General features: G+C 41.1%; 1 protein-coding gene across 3 annotated transcripts in view; it reads right to left on the bottom strand.

Annotated features, from left to right (window-relative positions):
• The window catches only part of Negr1 (neuronal growth regulator 1), a 732,375-nt gene that overhangs the window by 290,051 nt on the left and 424,852 nt on the right, over positions 1-17,472 (bottom strand). For all 3 annotated transcript variants that reach the window (XM_063282428.1, XM_039103007.2, NM_021682.2), the window contains exon 3: positions 6,859-6,984. In XM_063282428.1, coding sequence (XP_063138498.1) covers positions 6,859-6,984 — 126 coding nt within the window. The remainder of the gene's footprint in view (positions 1-6,858; positions 6,985-17,472) is intronic.

The raw sequence follows: 17,472 nt of genomic DNA, 5'->3' as shown, positions 1-17,472 counted from the left end.
TACCACCACTTCAGGATAGAGCAGGTTTTCATGGATACAGAGGAAATATCTGAAAGAAGCAGATTTTAACTATGACAATGTAAGTGAAATGTAGGATTTACTCTTGACTAGCCAGCCACAGTGCATGGGTTTTAGATTTACAAAACAATTGATGGAGGGAGAGTACCCAAAATACCAACAAGAGACATAGCCATGAGTTAGAAATCTAAGAAAGGAAGATCAAATAAAACAGAAGGGGGAAAAAAAGCTAAGAAACTAAAAACAACCAAAGTCAAACAGATATAAGCTGTAACAAGGCAACAATTTAACTAAATGTGAATGGTTTAACTTCACCACTCAGAATTCAATAACTGGCAGTATATGAGATAGCTCATATACTGGTTTGATTATTGTGATGGCTACTTTTATGTCAACTTGACACAAGCTACAGTTATTTGAAAGGAGAGAACCTCAGTTGAGAAAATGCCAGCTGTATGATATTTTCTTCATTAGTGACTAAACAGAGAAGGGACAGCCCATTGTGCGAGGGGCTATTCCTGGCCTGGTAGTCCTGGATTCTACAAGAAAACAGGGGGAGCAAGCTAGTAAGTATCACCCCTCTATATCTGTGCAGTTGCTCCTGCTATGAGGTCCCTACCCTATTTGAATTCCTGTCTTGACTTCCTACAGTGATGTGGAAGTATAAGCCAAATAAAACCTTTCCTCCCCAAGTTGCTTTGGTCATGGTACTTCACAACAAGAATAGACACCCTAACTAGGTCAACTATATGCTACCTGCAAGAGACACATTCAAAATACCATGTACAGATTGGAAAATAAAACGAGAGAAAATAGACACAATTTTCATAGAAAATTCATATGAAAAATGATAAAAATGCAAATAGTCTCTAATATATGGTTATAACCAAACCTGGAGGTCATGATTCAGCTGTATAGGCTGCTGAGCACACCATTAGCACCCTCCTTCCCACCACCAAAATTACAGCTGCATGGATTACAGTTCTGTAGCACTAGATATGGCTTTATGTGAAGCCAGGAGATCCCAACCTACATTTTCATGTTTGTACAGCAAGCATTAGACTTCATTAACCTACCTCCTAGAACTCAAGGTACTTTTTAAATTTCTAATCTCACTGGGGTGAAGCTATATGAATTACATCCGAGAGTTAACCAATTGGCTTCTCAATTCCATGGAGCTGAAAGGAAGCTCTGTGTGGTCCAAACTGTAAACACATTTCAGTAGTACATTAGCATTTAGTCCTACAGAAGGCTTCCTTCGGTCATGACCTCTCTTTGCTGCTCAGAACTATTTCATTGGCTACTGTGAATCAGTTCCAAGCATTACTGACAGTTTATGTTTGACACATGAAGAAATTCATTAGTGTTGTTCAGAGGAATTACTGGTTCTCAAGCCCAGTGTTAGTGAGATTACAGTGCACAATCTTGACCTCTGTGCTGCATTTGTAAGGCAAGATGCCTGAAATACTATAAAATGTACAAAAACCTCATAGTTTGTGCTGGGAATTTTAAGTCCAGGAGTTATGGACTTCGTCAAAGACTGGAAGCAGTCACATTGTGTAAGTCAACATCAACGTGTCTACAGGGTTAGTAATTGTTTTCTCTGACTTCCCATAACAGTTTTTCTGGTAATTCTATAAATGCTTTACACACACACACACACACACACACACACACACACACACACACACACACACACCTAGGTCCTCTTTAGGACTGTTCTACAAAATGAATAAAATGCTTTTATTTGCTTTCTTCCATTTTTCTTTCCTAATCCACACCATCTCCCATCTCCTTTCTCTCATTTCTTCTCTTTTTTCACCCTTCCTTCTTCCTTCTTTACTTTTTTCTTCTTGTTCTTTCTTCCTTTCTTTCTCTTCAATTTTTTTACTTTTTACTGAAGGAAAAAGTCAATGTTGGTTTGGGTTGAGAGGTCTCAATCAATCTCCTTGACTTCCAATTCCACTTAAGCCCTTCCCTACCCAGCGCTTTTTTTTATCCCTTGTCATAAACTAATTTTTGATCCTGTGTTGTACTAAAACTTCAGAGAAAGTCATCTGGACAGCTTGTCCTCTGATTACTTTACCATAGCATATCAATGGTGCCTCATGTATATCCTGTCAGTTGGAGTTAAGTAACTGAATCCCAAGTTTAGCCCGGATATATGCAACAACAGCCCAGCACTGTGTGATGCCATGCCACACACACATGTTCAGTATTAGAGCACCACATCTTATAAGGTCATAACTGACAGACACACCTCTTACTGGCTAAGTCGAAAACAATTTGAACATCTAAATGATTAAACAGTAATGAATTATACACAAGCATGAACACTTTTCAACAAGTTGTTAATCTACCAAGAGAAATATGGGATAAGGGGCTTATGTCCAGGAAACCAGGAAAGGGAATAACATTGAAATATAAATAAATAATCCAATAAAAAATAAATAAATAAGAAGTTGGATGACATGAGTTTCATGCTTGCAGCACACTATAAGGACTAACAGGTTTAGGGGTGAGGGCTGCTGGAGCTACAAGTACGGTATCAGTTCTACCAGGAGAGGAGAGAATAGATGGTAAAGGATTTACAGTGATGTCATCACGGAAGACTGACAAAAGACAACAATGGCCTGTTCTGTTGTGAACTCTCTCCCTGCTGCTTATTAGAAGTATGGGGGTAGGGAAGGAAGGAAGTAACCATAAAGTATAAAAATCAATTATCACTCTTATTAGAAAATTAAAATTAAAGCCAACGAGGGGAGAGATAGATGTCATGTGCCTCTGGAAGGGACCCTTAAAAAATGGCACAGCTTTGTTAATTTCTGATGGCTGAAGCTATCCCATAGCCAGGAGGAAACAGGATATAACCCTGAAGTGCAAACAGTCTAACTTTTTTAAAAGGGGAGACATTATTGAAACTGTCAGAGCTCAAATGAAGCCCAAAGAATCTGCCTCCAAAGTGGAGGGTACTAACATTGACCTGGAGTTAAAAACAGTGTGTGGTCCTGACTCCTTCTGTGGTTGAGGGAAAAATTTGCTCCAGAGCACAGTGCTGTACCATGGGCAAAATGCAGTCTGGGTTCAGCAATAAATGCAAGCTTCATTGTTAAATTTCCTGGTGCTGCATAGCCTTGAAACTCACTGTGCAGACCAGGCTAGTTTGACCTCATGGACATCCTTCTGGTTCAGCTTCCCAACTGCTGGACGTGTAGGCAGGCACCACCACATCAGGCTTGAAGTAAAGACCCTTGAGATTTTGTAAGTTATTTCTAAACACACAGTGAAGTATCTAGATATAAAGGAAACCAAGAAATATTCTCAAATTATCTTAAGGGAAAACAGACATGCCTTGACTTCGTGATAGTTCATTTGGGAGGTTTGGGTCTACCATGCTGCAGAAATGATACAGGCTCAGGAAAAGTACAAATGGAGGTGGGGCTTTCTCTAAGCTCAAGATATGTGGTGCACATTCTCAAGGGGCAGGTACAGGGCCACCATACTTCTGAGCTATGGTGCTGGGTACACTAAGTGTACCCGGATGTGTGATGTACTCTTCTTATGATAGCCAGAACAGGATGTCACCCTCTCAGAGGTTGTAAGTTAGCATTTTGTCAGCATGTCACAAGCTAATTCATTATTAAAAGCAAATGCCAGTTGAGGACAATTGCCCCCTCAGATTGGGCTGTGTATGGGGCATTGCCATTAATGGCAATTGATGTGGAGAGGCCCAGCCTACTGTGAGTGGTATACCCCTGAGCGGGTGTATATAAAAAATAGACTAACATGGGGAATAACCCAGTAAGCAGTGTTGTTATATGTTCTCTACTTCAGTTCCTGCCTCCAAATTCCTGACTTGAGTTTATGACCCGACTTCCCCCAGATGGGACTGTGATCAGAACAGACCCCTTCCTCTCCAAGTTGCTTTTGGTCATTGTGTTCATCACTGTAAAAGAAAACACGTTAGGACAGCTTTCAGAGAAATAAACCATGGTGTAAGAGAGTTGAGGGATTCACAATCTCAGTGAAGCACATAGCATTTGGGGGTCGTATGAAGCAAAAACCTCCTCTTCCTCCATCGATGCTTTCGATGTGACCATGTCAGGGATTTGCATGTCTGTAGATTAAGGAAAATCTAGGGTAAGCCACCATTCTGTCACTTGCTAGGAGCTACCCAAGTGGTCATAGACAAGGCACAAGAAACTGGGCAAGAAAACAAAACAAGCACATTGCATGTTCACAGAATCCAGGCACAGCTTCTACTGAGAGCACTAAACCCATTCAGGTGCTAACAACTCTTTTCAGATATATATTCTTCTATTACATAGCAAAGGGGAACATCAGATAACACAGGACATTGATGTTTCTCAAGCAAAAAGAGAACGGGTAAGTGAAATTCACAATTTTGCCTTCAAGACTAAATATATAAGTTAATAGAATTATCGGGCATGGTTTATGAGGCAGCATTTGAATGTAGACCCTTAACACATTGTAATTTGAAATTTATGAAAATATTCTAGAGTCCAGCTATTCATAGATAATTATTAATGTTTATGCTAATTTTACTCATTTTCTTGTTATAGCAGGATCGGGAAAATGAATCTGTGCAGCAGTTTAATTTATAAACCCAATCTGTCTTCCTTCAGCTTGTGATGCTATCTGTTATCTTTATTCTAATAACTTCAGTAACTGGCATTCTTGTTATTTAATTAAACTAGAATATATCTAGGCACATAAAGAAGGCAAATGTGCAGGCGAGCAAGCACAGAGAAATGGGAGTGTTAAGTCCAAAATATCAATCTAAAATTATATGTAGAGAGAAATTATGTGCTCCATTCTTACAGAAGTCATAGTGCCATCAGATTTAATCCCCGGAGAGACGATTAAGAATCATTCGTACATTTGAATATCACCTTATAATTCTCAAGGCACATTCATGTCTATTATCTCATTCAAGTTCCTTCGCCTTTAGGATGCTTGGCTAGAAAAAGAACTCGGGTTACCCTGGGCTGGGAGGAGTAAATACAAGACATCTACTGCACAGTGCACAATGTACTGCCATTGTTGCGTCTTGCTCTTAGAAGATGCAGAGAGAATGGATGCTGGGGTTCCCATGATGAAGGCAGTGGCAGTGATTTGCTGGTCACCTAGTTCTAACTGCTTGAGAGTGTATATGCTGTGAGCCATCACATACCTGATAAATGCCCATGACTCTGACAGTCTAAAAGAATAACTAGAGATCATAGTTACCAAATTTTAGAAAGTAGGAAACACTGGAAGAGAGCAGAGAGCCATTCAAGGACTGGATGAACCCAAGAATAAGTGTTTCAGCTTAGAAACCTGTACATCCAATGCCTGCTCTCAGTCTGTGACACTTCTGGCCTGTAGAGAACCTGCCATGAGTTTGCCCTTCACATATCAGTTTTGTGATTTTTGTCAAAGCTCTGGAGAGTGAGGTGTTGGCAGTCAACAATGCACTAAACTTCAGAACTGTTACAGGAGCACAATGCAAACTGCGTAAGTGTGTAATGCTAGTATACTGACTTTGTTCTCTCCCATTAATAGCAATACTTAGCATGCAGTGTGGGTGAGTCTCATTAGACCCACTGCACAAATGAGGCAATTGGAAGACACTTAAGGATGAGCGATATTAAATAAAGCATTAGCAGATGAGGAAGATTCTCCAAGTGTGCTCTTTCTACACCTACATGAAATGTTCCTTTCTGATTTTATTAGCAGCAGTTTCATTGTTCGATCCAGCTTTGTTGAAGTGTTTCTCCCAAAAATAAAAGAAAAACAACTTAAATAAGATTTTATTCATCTGAAAATGTGGTAGGATCCTAGACAATGAAATAATACCTTCACTTTCAAGAAATGCTTAAAGCTACAGAGTGAGAACTTTTATTTCTTTAGTGTATCTATTTGGGGGTGAGGTTGTATGCACAGTGCCTGTGTGTGTGTATGCACCTATGTGCATCGTGAGCCCAGATCACAGGTGCCTGAGCAGGTGTGTGCACCACAGTTCATACTAAGCCCAGTGTGCAAGTGTCTGTGCATGTGTACACACCAGCATGCCCACTGAGCCCAGGGCAAAGGTACCTGAGTGGGTGCATGCACCAATGTACACCATAAGCCCAAAGGTGGACTTTGAGTCCTGCTTAATCACTTTCTTACTCCCTCCCTTGACATGGGGTCTTTCATGAAATCTAAAGTCAGGCCAAGGGTCTGCAAGCCCAGAGTTTCCCCCGTTAGTCCAGAATCACAAGCTTTGGCATTGTGAATGCAGACACTGGCCTGTTTGCATGACGATTGTCACTGATTTGCTAGAATGGACCTAAGTCTTCTGGAAGATGTGTACCACATAGTAGAAGCCGTGAGTACATAAAAACACGCCACAGACCTCATATCACCAGTTTGGGGATCAGATCCCTTGTCAGGAAAATTTAATTCTAATGCCCGAGTCTTTGATTCTGCACACCAGCTTTATATCACAGCTAACAACATACAGTTTGTATAATTCCATTCTCCCCTGATTGCCTCAACAGTGCATGCTGCCTATCAACGTGTGAATGTGGTGGAATGACTCCCTCACACATTCAAATGGACAGTTTATTCTCTCTATTAATAATTCCACCTGAGCCTTTTCTATTGATTTTTGATTGCCCAAAATATTAAAATGAAAATAATCTTGCATAGGAATCAAGAGACCTCCTTACTGATGGCTTGGGTTGTTCATTCCTTCGGTTTTCTTGAGCCTTTAGGCACAGCCTCATGAAAGAGGAGAAATTGAGTGGGTTCACTGACTTTCGTGCCCAGCAATGACGGAAGGTGAATACTCACCTGATGGGGAGATATGCCTCCAGGAAATGGCGGGCTCTGGCTTCCCAGTGGCCAAACAAGTAAGGGTGACGTTGGTTCCTTCATTGATGGTCATGTCATTTGAGATGTCATATATTTTCGGTGGAACTGAAAAGGCAAAAACACCGCGGTGAGACTCAGTATTTACAAGACTTTGTTGAAACACCTTTGAGTATTGCAACTCCCTGACATGCTAACAAAGAGGTTTGCTGATAGCCATTCTTCAGTTCTATGATCTTGTCTCCTGGAGAGCTCTGTAGAAACTCAGACCTCGGATAAGCTTTTGGTCTATTGGTTAGATTTGTATTGATAGTAAGTGCCTCCATCTAAGTATAATATTGAATAATAATAAAGTTTCAATACCAACTACATTCATACTATGAATGACTAGCATCATCTCTATGATGTGCACTCTGCCTTGAAGATGGTTAATAGCAAACCCACTGTACCTGCATGGTGGCTTTATAAGGGCAATGGAGCTTCCTGACGCATTAGACTTGGGAAGACAGCGATGCCTCAGAGTCTTCACTGAGATAGAGAGGCAGAAACTGGATGGGTACTCTATGGTTACAACTGGAATATGTGAACCAGTACAGGCTGAGAGGTCAGAAAGGAACCTGGCATCAGTGTTCCTGTTCTAATTGGCTGGTGTGGAGCACATGTGCTACACTGGGGTCCAACTTCAGAAGTGTTCTCAAACATCATCATTCTAGAAGTGATGTCATCACTTTGGCAATGAGGCCATCACTTTGAAAATTATGTCATCACTCTGACAACGATTTCACAACTTAGACAATGGTATTTTCACTTTGACAATGGTATCATCACTTTAATGATGTGCCCAGCTGGCATGTGGCAGTCTATGCTTGACTTTTAAAACTTGTAGTATTTTGATGATGTCAGCCAAATCTAAGTAAGAGGGAATTAGTCACTTTGATAGATGAAAAAACTGACCTTTCCTGGAGGTTGTTTGAATTATTTCATTTGGTTTGTGTTTCTCAATATTACTTTAAAGTCCAGTAGCCAATCACTATAATTTTATAAGTAGTTATTCTTTTACTTTAAAGTAATATTGAGTCTTCCCTTCCTACGTACAAGAATGAACTCAGGTCATCAGGCTGAGGCAAGTATCTCTTTCCATCCCTCAGGCCCAATGTTAATTATTTTTCTAAACCCATAAGCATTTAAATTAATCTAATCCATCTTTGTCACCATGTTGTTTGGGATGCTGAAGACCCAGCTGCTCATGTGCGCCCCTCCTCCAGCCATGCATTGGCCCTCACATGAGTCATGTTTATGTGCATCTCTGGATTCGGATTCTCTGAAGGTGACTTACTTCCTCTTGTTGGTTTCACTTCAAAAAAAAAAAAAAGAGAGAGAGTCTGACCCGCTGCCGTCTGAGCCATCTGTCAGCGTCCTTTCCGTACAAAGGACATGCTCCCAACTGGGAGGTCACATGCTCCACACAGAGACATCCTGGGCTGTTCGTTTAGGATTCGTGACTAGTCGAATGCTTTTTCATGTAACACACACGTTTTCAAATTTTCTCTCTCCTCTGTTTGATGCAAGGCCCTTTCTCTGTGACAATGTGCCTACAAGGGATACCATTCATCCTCATTGTCTCTCTTCTTACACCACTCCTAACGGTCTCCTCCCCCTTCTGTGTCCTTTTTGTAACTAGTTGAGTTTAACTAGGGTGCTTATATAAGCATGGTTATGCGACTTCTTGATTGGACACGGACCTTTCACCTGCTCAGACTGTACTCTGTCATCACCAGCTCATGTCTTCTGATACATGAATAAACTTCTCTCTCTCTCTCTCTCTCTCTCTTTCTCTCTCTCTCTCTCTCTCGTCCAACCTTCATGAATTTAATGCAAATTTCCTCCAAATGCATCCTGTATTATGGAAACAGCTCTCTGGTGATTTGAGAAACCCGCGTGAGGCATTAGTAGAGTGCTCGAGGATGACTTTACAAGCCATCCTTCTAGAAGGAACAAATGAAATGTTTTGCTCTGACACAAGGTTGTTCGGCTGAGTTGCGTATGATATGGAAAACTGTCACTGAGCATGTGAGAGGGAGATTTTGTATGTTGCCTTTTCCTGGGGACCTCTGGGTTCTGCCCCTGTAGTTCCGGATAACTGGGGCAAAGCCAATGCCCCATCAAGCTCATGCTGTGTGGATCCAAAAGGTCACAGATCTCCACACCAAGTCATTGAAGGGTGATAGCCTCCTAAGTCGAATAACTGCAGATTATCCAGAGGCACTTTCGAGCCTTTGCAGCAAAGCTTTATCTACTGGTGCTCTTAGGACACCCGCTCTTCTCTAAAACCCTCAGTGTCCAAGTCCCAACGATCCTGCTGGGATTGTTCCAAAAGCACCTGCTCTCTCCTTCTAACTTAGTCACAAGAACAAATAAGAGATGAAAATACAAGCGATCTTATCTTTTTTACATCATAATTGATATCATTCTCTCCAGCTTTACGTCCTGCAAAACTTGCCCTACGGACAGTGACATGAATTACTGAGAGGACTTTTTGAGCCACTGACCTAATAAATTACACTGACTGCATTCTCTTGTCTACATTTCCACCCTTCTCAGATCCACACAGTGACATCCGAACTCCAAAGCTTATGAGGTTAGGAGGTACTTCAGGAACCGTGTGGCCATGAGTGTGATGAGGACCACAGTAAGACAGATCACTTGAACTAGCTACAGCCTTATGATCTGTGGGGATGTCATCTTTGAGGAAGGGGCCCTTGCACTAGATACAGCCTTACACTCTGAAAGGTTGTCACCTATGAGGAAGGGACCCTTTCCACACCATGTGTCAGCACCTGGAGCCTTCTGAGTGTTGCTGAATACTTGATCATACTGTGAATACCAAAATTGTATTACTTACTGGAAAAGCTTGTTTCTGGTTGAGGTGTGATTCAACCCTAGCACATACATTTAATCCAAGAGTTTTCTGCTTGTTGTAAACAGGATTAAATAAAGACTACCATAGGTCAAGAGGTAGAACAAGTAACCAGTTGACATTTAGTGAACATGGGGAAAAAAAAAACTAAGTAGAAGTCAGGAGGGTAGAGACTCACACAGGAAGTAGAATGGAGGGACATTCAGTTTGATGTTTCTGCTTGTTTGTTTGTTTTTTGTTTTGGGGACAGCAAAAAGAAGACCCTTTTTGGGGGGATATTGGCTGTGAAGAAGGTCAGCTATCTGCTTTGTCTGACTCTTTGAGCTAGCAGGCTTTCACCCCAGCATCTGGCTCCCGAGTCTTCTTTGGTAAAATTGAAAGATTTAGATTTTGTTAAAAACATCCGAGCCTCTAGAACACAGAGAAATAAATTTCTGGCACTTACAAGTGACTCTTTGTGGGTGCCACTTGTATTCCTTTATTTAGTTTTTATTTTTATTTCTTATCTTCCTTTCGCAGAGCAGAAGTTGAGGCCTCTCTTTATTCACCTGAACCTGGAAAGGCACTGGCATCTGCTATGCGTATCTGTGTATTGTTCATGTGTATAGCAAACCAATATTCCTTCAACTTCTCCGTGAACATTCCCCATGGAACCTCTATCCAGAAGATTCTGATAACACTGATAGTCCTGAGAACACAGTGAAGATACCATTATCATTCTAAATCCTGTGGATTTTTTGAGCATAGGATCTCTTTAATTGCATTTCTTCACATGGGTTCCCCTGTTCAATTCCTCTTATACTTTTTTTTTACCCAAACACAGAGATGTAGCCAAAAAATAGTAACACATATTTATTTTAGCTGAATGGGATGCTGTATTTTAGGTAACACTATGTGTGCTCACTACAGACGTGTTTTGTTTCTGGAGCTCTGCAAAGGTAGATTAAATTTACTACTACTACTACTATCATTATTATTATTATTATTATTATTATTATTATTATTATTATTATTGGGTTGGAGAGATGGCTGCATGGGTAAGGTTTGCTGTGTGGGCATCAGACGTGAGTTTGGATCCTTAGCACTTATGTAAAAAGAGCACAGTGGCATGCGATTTTATTCTCAGGGACGGGATAGATGGATGGATCCACGGGAGCTTTCTGTCCAGCAAGCCTACTATATCAGTAGGTCCAGTGAGGGGCAGGTCCAAACCAGAGACCTGTCTCAAAACAAAAACAACAAGGAAACCCCCCCCCCAAAAAAAACAAACGAACGAAAAATAGAAACCCACAGCCAGCTGAACTCAGACACAATGGAGTGACGGCAGCAGCCTTGCTGCTCGTGCAGACTCCCACACAAACACACACTCATCACCTTTATTGTCTTTTCTTGAACAGTGTAGAGGCTGTTAGTTCGAGGAAACTGTTTTTTCTTTTTTTCTGAAGCTTTTCCAAACCACTTGAGTCAACAAGATAGATAGAACCATACATCTTGGGAGAATTGGATTTTTCTTTTCACTGCTGTATCTGGAAATGGCTGGCAGTATCAAAAGAACATTCCTCTTTCCACAGGGCTGGTGCCTTCCTTTTCTTCTTGGCCAGTTCCCAGAATGTACAAGCCCTGCTTCACTGTAAACCTCCTGGGAAAGTGCTGTTCTCAAACTGAGGGAAGGGATTGGTTCATGATCTTTTCCCTAAATATGCTTGTGGGTGCTTATGGCTTCATGGGCCATACCTAACTAGCAACACGGCTCTCTTAGTGACAGACTGTAACTGACTTATAGTTTATGGCATTGCAGGGAGGTGTGTGACTTTTTTTCCTCTTCCCATCGTTCAAAGATCGTGAAAAGGAGAAAAAAATACCAGAGCATAAGTTATAGATGTAAACGTGCCAGATTCCTGAATTGCCTACTGATGGAATATGCCAGAACAACTTAGGGGGTAAAGAACACATTTGAGAGAAGTAGACCTTTCTCTTCTACCTCCAACTTTGAATCATGATGAAAACTTTAGTTTTTTTCCCTTGTGTAAAAGCAATACTCAATTACATCCCATTGTATTGTGTCCTTAAGGATGGCAGCTCTTTAATAGGATACAATAGCAATTAACTATTAGCACTCAGATGGTCACTTATCCACTCACTCAGGGAGGGTATAGTTCCCAAAGACCTGCTTTATCAGAAAGGTAGATTCAATCCATAACATTAGTATTTACAATACATAGTCAAAACACCTAGAAAGAGGTGAGTGCAAAATGTTTTGGGACTATAACATTACAGATTTTTTTTCTTCTGAAGGTGAAAATAGGCTTCTGTGCTGATATTTGACCACATTTTTGAAGTAGATGAAATGGGGGTAGAATGAGACTGTTAAAAAAGGATTTTTTTGTAACCAGGTAATGAAGAGAAAAGGTCTAACGAGCTTTTCTCCTAGTCCTGAGTGGGAGAAGCTCTAAGCTGAGAGATTTCAGAAAAGTGGCTTTGTGGTCACTATAATGAGTGTTGGTGTCTTCTGAGAATTTGACTCCTACCATATTTATTTTGTCCACAGTCCAAAAGAGAGGGGCCCGGGTTGCTTGCATTTGTTTTTAAATGTTAAGAGCAGCAAGGTGTATGAGGAGGGGGAGCCCCAGTGAGGTCGCTTGGGAAATTTTTCTCATTATGTTATTTCCTTATAGAATTCCAGGGACAAGTTTCAGAAGCAGAAAGTACAAGTGGAGACTGGGGACAGATGTGCCCCACGCAGCATGGAGTGGTGGGTAAACCCAACATTAGTTTGTTTCTTCTTCTCTTCTCTTGCCATCATCCCTTGACAATTTAACATGGGGTTGTGAATCTTTGGAACAAGAACACAAGGAATCTTTCAAGTTTAAGACATATTTACTCATTGCAAATGTTCTCATGTTATGGCTTTTCAGTGGCAAAGGGAAACAAACAGGCTTATGAGAAAGCTGAGTACACAGGAAAATTAAGTGTGACTGAAGAATTGATATAGCGCTTTGTGCTTAGAGAAGATTGGTAGTGGTTAACTAACAGTTCTTATATTTCTGTTGCAACACAGATTTCTTACCTTCTTTAAAACATCTAAGAAGTAAAATGCAACACTGTTGCACCCATCTGGGTAGGAATGGGATTTTGTTATTTTGTATCATTTGGGCTTTAGGATCAAAACTGCTGGATCCTGCAGGGAGTGTTTGCATACTGGAGTTAAGATCCAGGATGCACCTCAGGCTGGTATCAGTTTTAGCTTCTTGGATGTTCAGGCATAAATGCAGGCCTGGATCTGCAGCAGTAGTAGCTGCAGCAAGGCCAGGTTACACTGGGCAAAACTGTTGTCAAAGGCTCAGAGACAGCCTGTGGATGTGGGCTGCCACTGAGGCTGGATTGCCCCGGAACCAATTCCATGTCTTCAAACCTGCTGAGATGGCATCATTTTATTAAGAATTGATAATGAACATTTTCCAGGAAACCATTTGGCAATGTATTTTAAGAACTTTAAAAAGGCTGACCCGGTAGCTATGATGTTTCCCTTTCCAGGAATTTAGATCAAGGAATGAAGGTGCTTGCTTTAAGTACAGTTACTCTTCCCATAAACCTGCTGGCCAGCTTTGTAGCAGAGCCACAGGAATGCCCTGTGGAACAGCTGAGAAGACTTTTCTCACCTTATCCCTGGTGCTTGCAGTAAATCATTTTCCAAAACCAAGAAAACAGTACATCTGTGTGAAACTAGAACCCAGATGCCTGCTTTGCAAACCTCCCACACCGGGAAGTTTGCTTTAGGCTTTTTAAGACTCAAGGGTCCTAGTGTACCTTTGGAGCTGTAGGGTACTTAGGCACCACCTGTCTTGGTTTCACAGAGAGCACCACTCTGGTTCACTGGGTTCAGTGTGAGTTTTCCTCACAGCCCAGGGCTCTGTAGCGGTTTTATTTATTTATTATCAGATTTTATGTCTAAAAGCTGTTGTGGTGTTCTTATCCTTGCAGAGTAAATGTGCCATTTCAGCACCATTAGAAAAATAATGTCTTCTTTGAAGTAAGCTTATTCCTTTGTTCTTTGTAAATAATATTTATTATCCTAATTATGAAGATGATACCAATTTTCTGAAATTAATGGATGAAAAAATGTAAAGAATAAGAAAGAAAATATAGATGGTAGCATGTGGAATGCACTTTTGTGGTTAAAATAAAGTACTGTTACAGTCATGTGATTGAATATCACACCACCATTAGGGGGGAATCATTATTTGAAGCTTAATGTATTTTACTTAGGTACTTTTAGGCATGCATTTTTACATAGATCTCGACATTACCATGTGGTCCAAAAAGCTCATTCAGGATGAAGCTTTGAATAAAAATAATGTCTCCACAGACTGTGTAGTTTTGAAAGCAAGCCGGAGTGGGGTTGGGTAGGGATTGAAAATGTTTGCCTTGGCTTGCTGCCTTTCTTATTGGCAAAGTGTCTGACAGAAGACGCCTACAGCAAGGGTGAAGGGTGGGCGGCTGGTGTGGCATGTGCCACACTGAACAGAATTCTCAACACTCAAGTTCCAACTCTGCCTACCCACTAAAAGGTCTTGTATTTCTAATAACCCTCCCTGCTAAGGTCAGGCTCCAACCCTCCTCACACTGCTTGTTTGAATTTGGATTGCAGCTGGCTGCTTTCAACAGGAGAGTTAGAATCTGGGTAATTCTCAGATTGGTTCATAAAGTAACGGCACTTCTCTCCTGCTCTGTTATCCAAGGACACTCACTCCTGGAGGCTTGAGATACTGTATAGTTAGCCTGAGACTCCAGAGCTACCCTGATAGGGACAGCACATGGAGACACCACATGCGAAAACCCATGGTGTGATTCTGAGACTCCAGGAGTAGAGCCTGGGAGGCCTTACCACTTACTGGATCCTAATTGGCCAACTCATCCTGGTGAGGCTATAGATAATGGGTCCAACTAGTCCAGAGTGTAGTCTTGCCAGCAGGGCAGGCTACCCTAATTATTTGTTCTCAGTCGATCTTGGCATGGTTTCCTGAATAATAATAAAAGAAGTTGCAAGGTATACTGCTTAAATCCATGGCTTATAAAACTACCGAAGAAAAGTGTTGTCTTTAAATATAGACACCAGAGAATAGACTCCAGAGATAGAGGTTCAAAGGTAGCTTGGGCAAAACTGATCACTCATACTAGGAATGCAAATATTTGGAGTGGAGTAGACACGCTGCAGAAGTATGTCATGGTGCAGAGTTCATCTGTAGACTAAGCTGTAGGTACCCAGAGTAGAAGGCTGTTCCACTGAACAGTCACCATGGATGGTGCCATTTTGAAGATGAAATCTACCTAGGTTTTTCTGGCTAGTTTCTATTGTCAACCTAACCCAACTTCCATCACCTGGGGAGAGGAAACTTCAGTTAGGAACGTTCTCCATCAGATTGGCTGCTGGCATGTCTGTTAGGTAAGTGAGGACCTAGTCCACTGTGGGCGGCACCATTCTTAGGCAGTTAGTCCTGGATGGCATAAGAAATCATGTCCCCGTTAGTGAGCCTGAGTAAAATCAGTTGATTCTCCAATAATTCTGCTTCCTTTAAGCTACGGCTCAAGCTCCTACCTTGACTTCCCTTGGTGACAGGTTGTGACATTCCAGGTCACATTCCAGGTCACTGATAACCCTTTCCTCCAAACTTGCTTTTGATCAGGATGTTTCATCACAGCAAACCAGGGCACTCTGTGCTCTGCAGACTGAGTACTTGGTGCCACATGAACCTCTTTACAGTGTCTGTGGGGTTAGCCTGTCATCAACTCAAACTGCACCTTCAAGGGTATTAGGAGAGCCTTGCTCTTAAAGAAGATCCTCAGTCTTCACACCCTAGAAGATTGTGCAACACAGAATCTCCCCATCTCCAAGAATAAACGGTGCCTACACGGTAGATATCCTTTGCCACAGGCTGTGTGCCCTATATGGTCTAGTCACAGCTGGGAAGTCAAAGCCTCCAATGTCACAGAAACTCATGGAGATCTTTACCAACCTTTACCCTGAAAGACTAAAGGACCCACTTCCACATCATATGACTTGGCTTCTTCTAAAAGTGATAAGTTATCACAGTTCACACTAGTGTGTGCCTTACCTGTCAGGGAGTGCATGACTAGACCTCAGGAGTGACTAGAGTCACTAAGGAAGTGACCTAAGGAAGTGTTAAAAGAATGCAGTTTATTCAGAAATATAAGTGGTAAAACCATGATTCTAGCTAATTTTCTACTTCCAAAAATAATTATTCATGTGCCGTTTTAATGTTCTTCTTTCTTATCCTCTTTTACCAAAGATAATGAGGTGTATTTTTTTATGTTACATCCAACTGTTATCAAGCAACTATATGCCAGGAGATAGCAGTGCTGATGGCTAAATGCACAGATTCTCTATGAAATTGGGTTAGAAGGTAATTTTCTATGCTCCTAGCCCCTAGGTCATTAGCCACAGTGGCCTAAGTGCATTCTCTTATAATTCAATATCAAAGAAATTGCTTTTCTGGCATTAACTGTATTATATTCAAAATTGTATAAATTATTGAAATACTATGCCTCTGCCAAGATATAAGACAGTTCACATGAAAAAAAAGTTGAGTTTTAAATTATTCATTGGGGAAAAGTCAGTCTCTTGACAGAAATTGCTTTATACTGGGGCTAGCTTCTGAGACTTCCATTTAAAGACAAGTCATGCGACCAAAAGCTTCTGGGACCAATAATTTCCTTAGCCTTAAACAGGAGTCTGTGTCTTTGATTCCCTGGCTTCCTCGTGTGGGACAGTGTGACACAGATTGTCTTATGTCTCCAAGTTCTCCTGGGAGCACTTTCCTTGATTATAAAAACTCTGATATCGTCACTGTAAGGTATGCTCCACTGCAGTCAAGGTTCTGTCCCGAAATAATTGAAATTTGGTGTCTCAACTTGAGTATTTGACTGGAATGTAGTTCAGCTCCATAGTTATGCCTGCCTCATTAATGGATTAAATATGTACACATAAGTCCACTCTTAGCATGCATGTAGCTCTGCAAACACCCATGTGTGTTAGTCACATAGATGGACACTTATTATATTGGAGGTGGGGTGTGTGCATCTGTCTGCCTAGTGGAGTACAGTATAGGAGATTCTTTAATCATAAGACGTGTAACCTCAAAAGGTCTCTCTCCTCAAGACTGTATCACATTCATTTGGGTTGAAATTTTTCATTTATCCTTTACTATGCACTGGGGATTGAGCTAGATGTTAGTGATTTCAAATTTAATAACACCGAGTTGCTATTTTCTGGCAGGATACATACTGTGGGAGGAAACAAACACAGAAATAGATTAAAATATAATTATCTCAAGCTTTGTGAGAGAAAGGTTTGTGAGCTATGCCCCTATTAATGAAATTTCATCCAGACCACATAGAGACAGAGGTACAGGGATGGTGGAGATACCCGTGGCCATTTTTGGAATAAGATCTTGAAACTATCTAAACAGAGATGTGGCACATGAGGTGGAATGACCTGGCTGCAGGTAGTTCTGACAATTCAGTGATTCCTAAGGAATCATTATGGCCCATCACACTTAAAACATATTTTTTTCATATCATACCACTGAATATAGAATTATACCCCTCCACAAGAAACGAATATTACTTTCTGCTCTCTGTAGAGAACACATAGGAACCAC

This window comes from Rattus norvegicus, chromosome 2 (genome assembly GCF_036323735.1).
Source record: "Rattus norvegicus strain BN/NHsdMcwi chromosome 2, GRCr8, whole genome shotgun sequence".
Classification (NCBI taxonomy): domain Eukaryota; kingdom Metazoa; phylum Chordata; class Mammalia; order Rodentia; family Muridae; genus Rattus; species Rattus norvegicus.
Note: the sequence above shows the minus strand (reverse complement) of the source record. Positions and strands in the feature narration are given on the sequence as shown.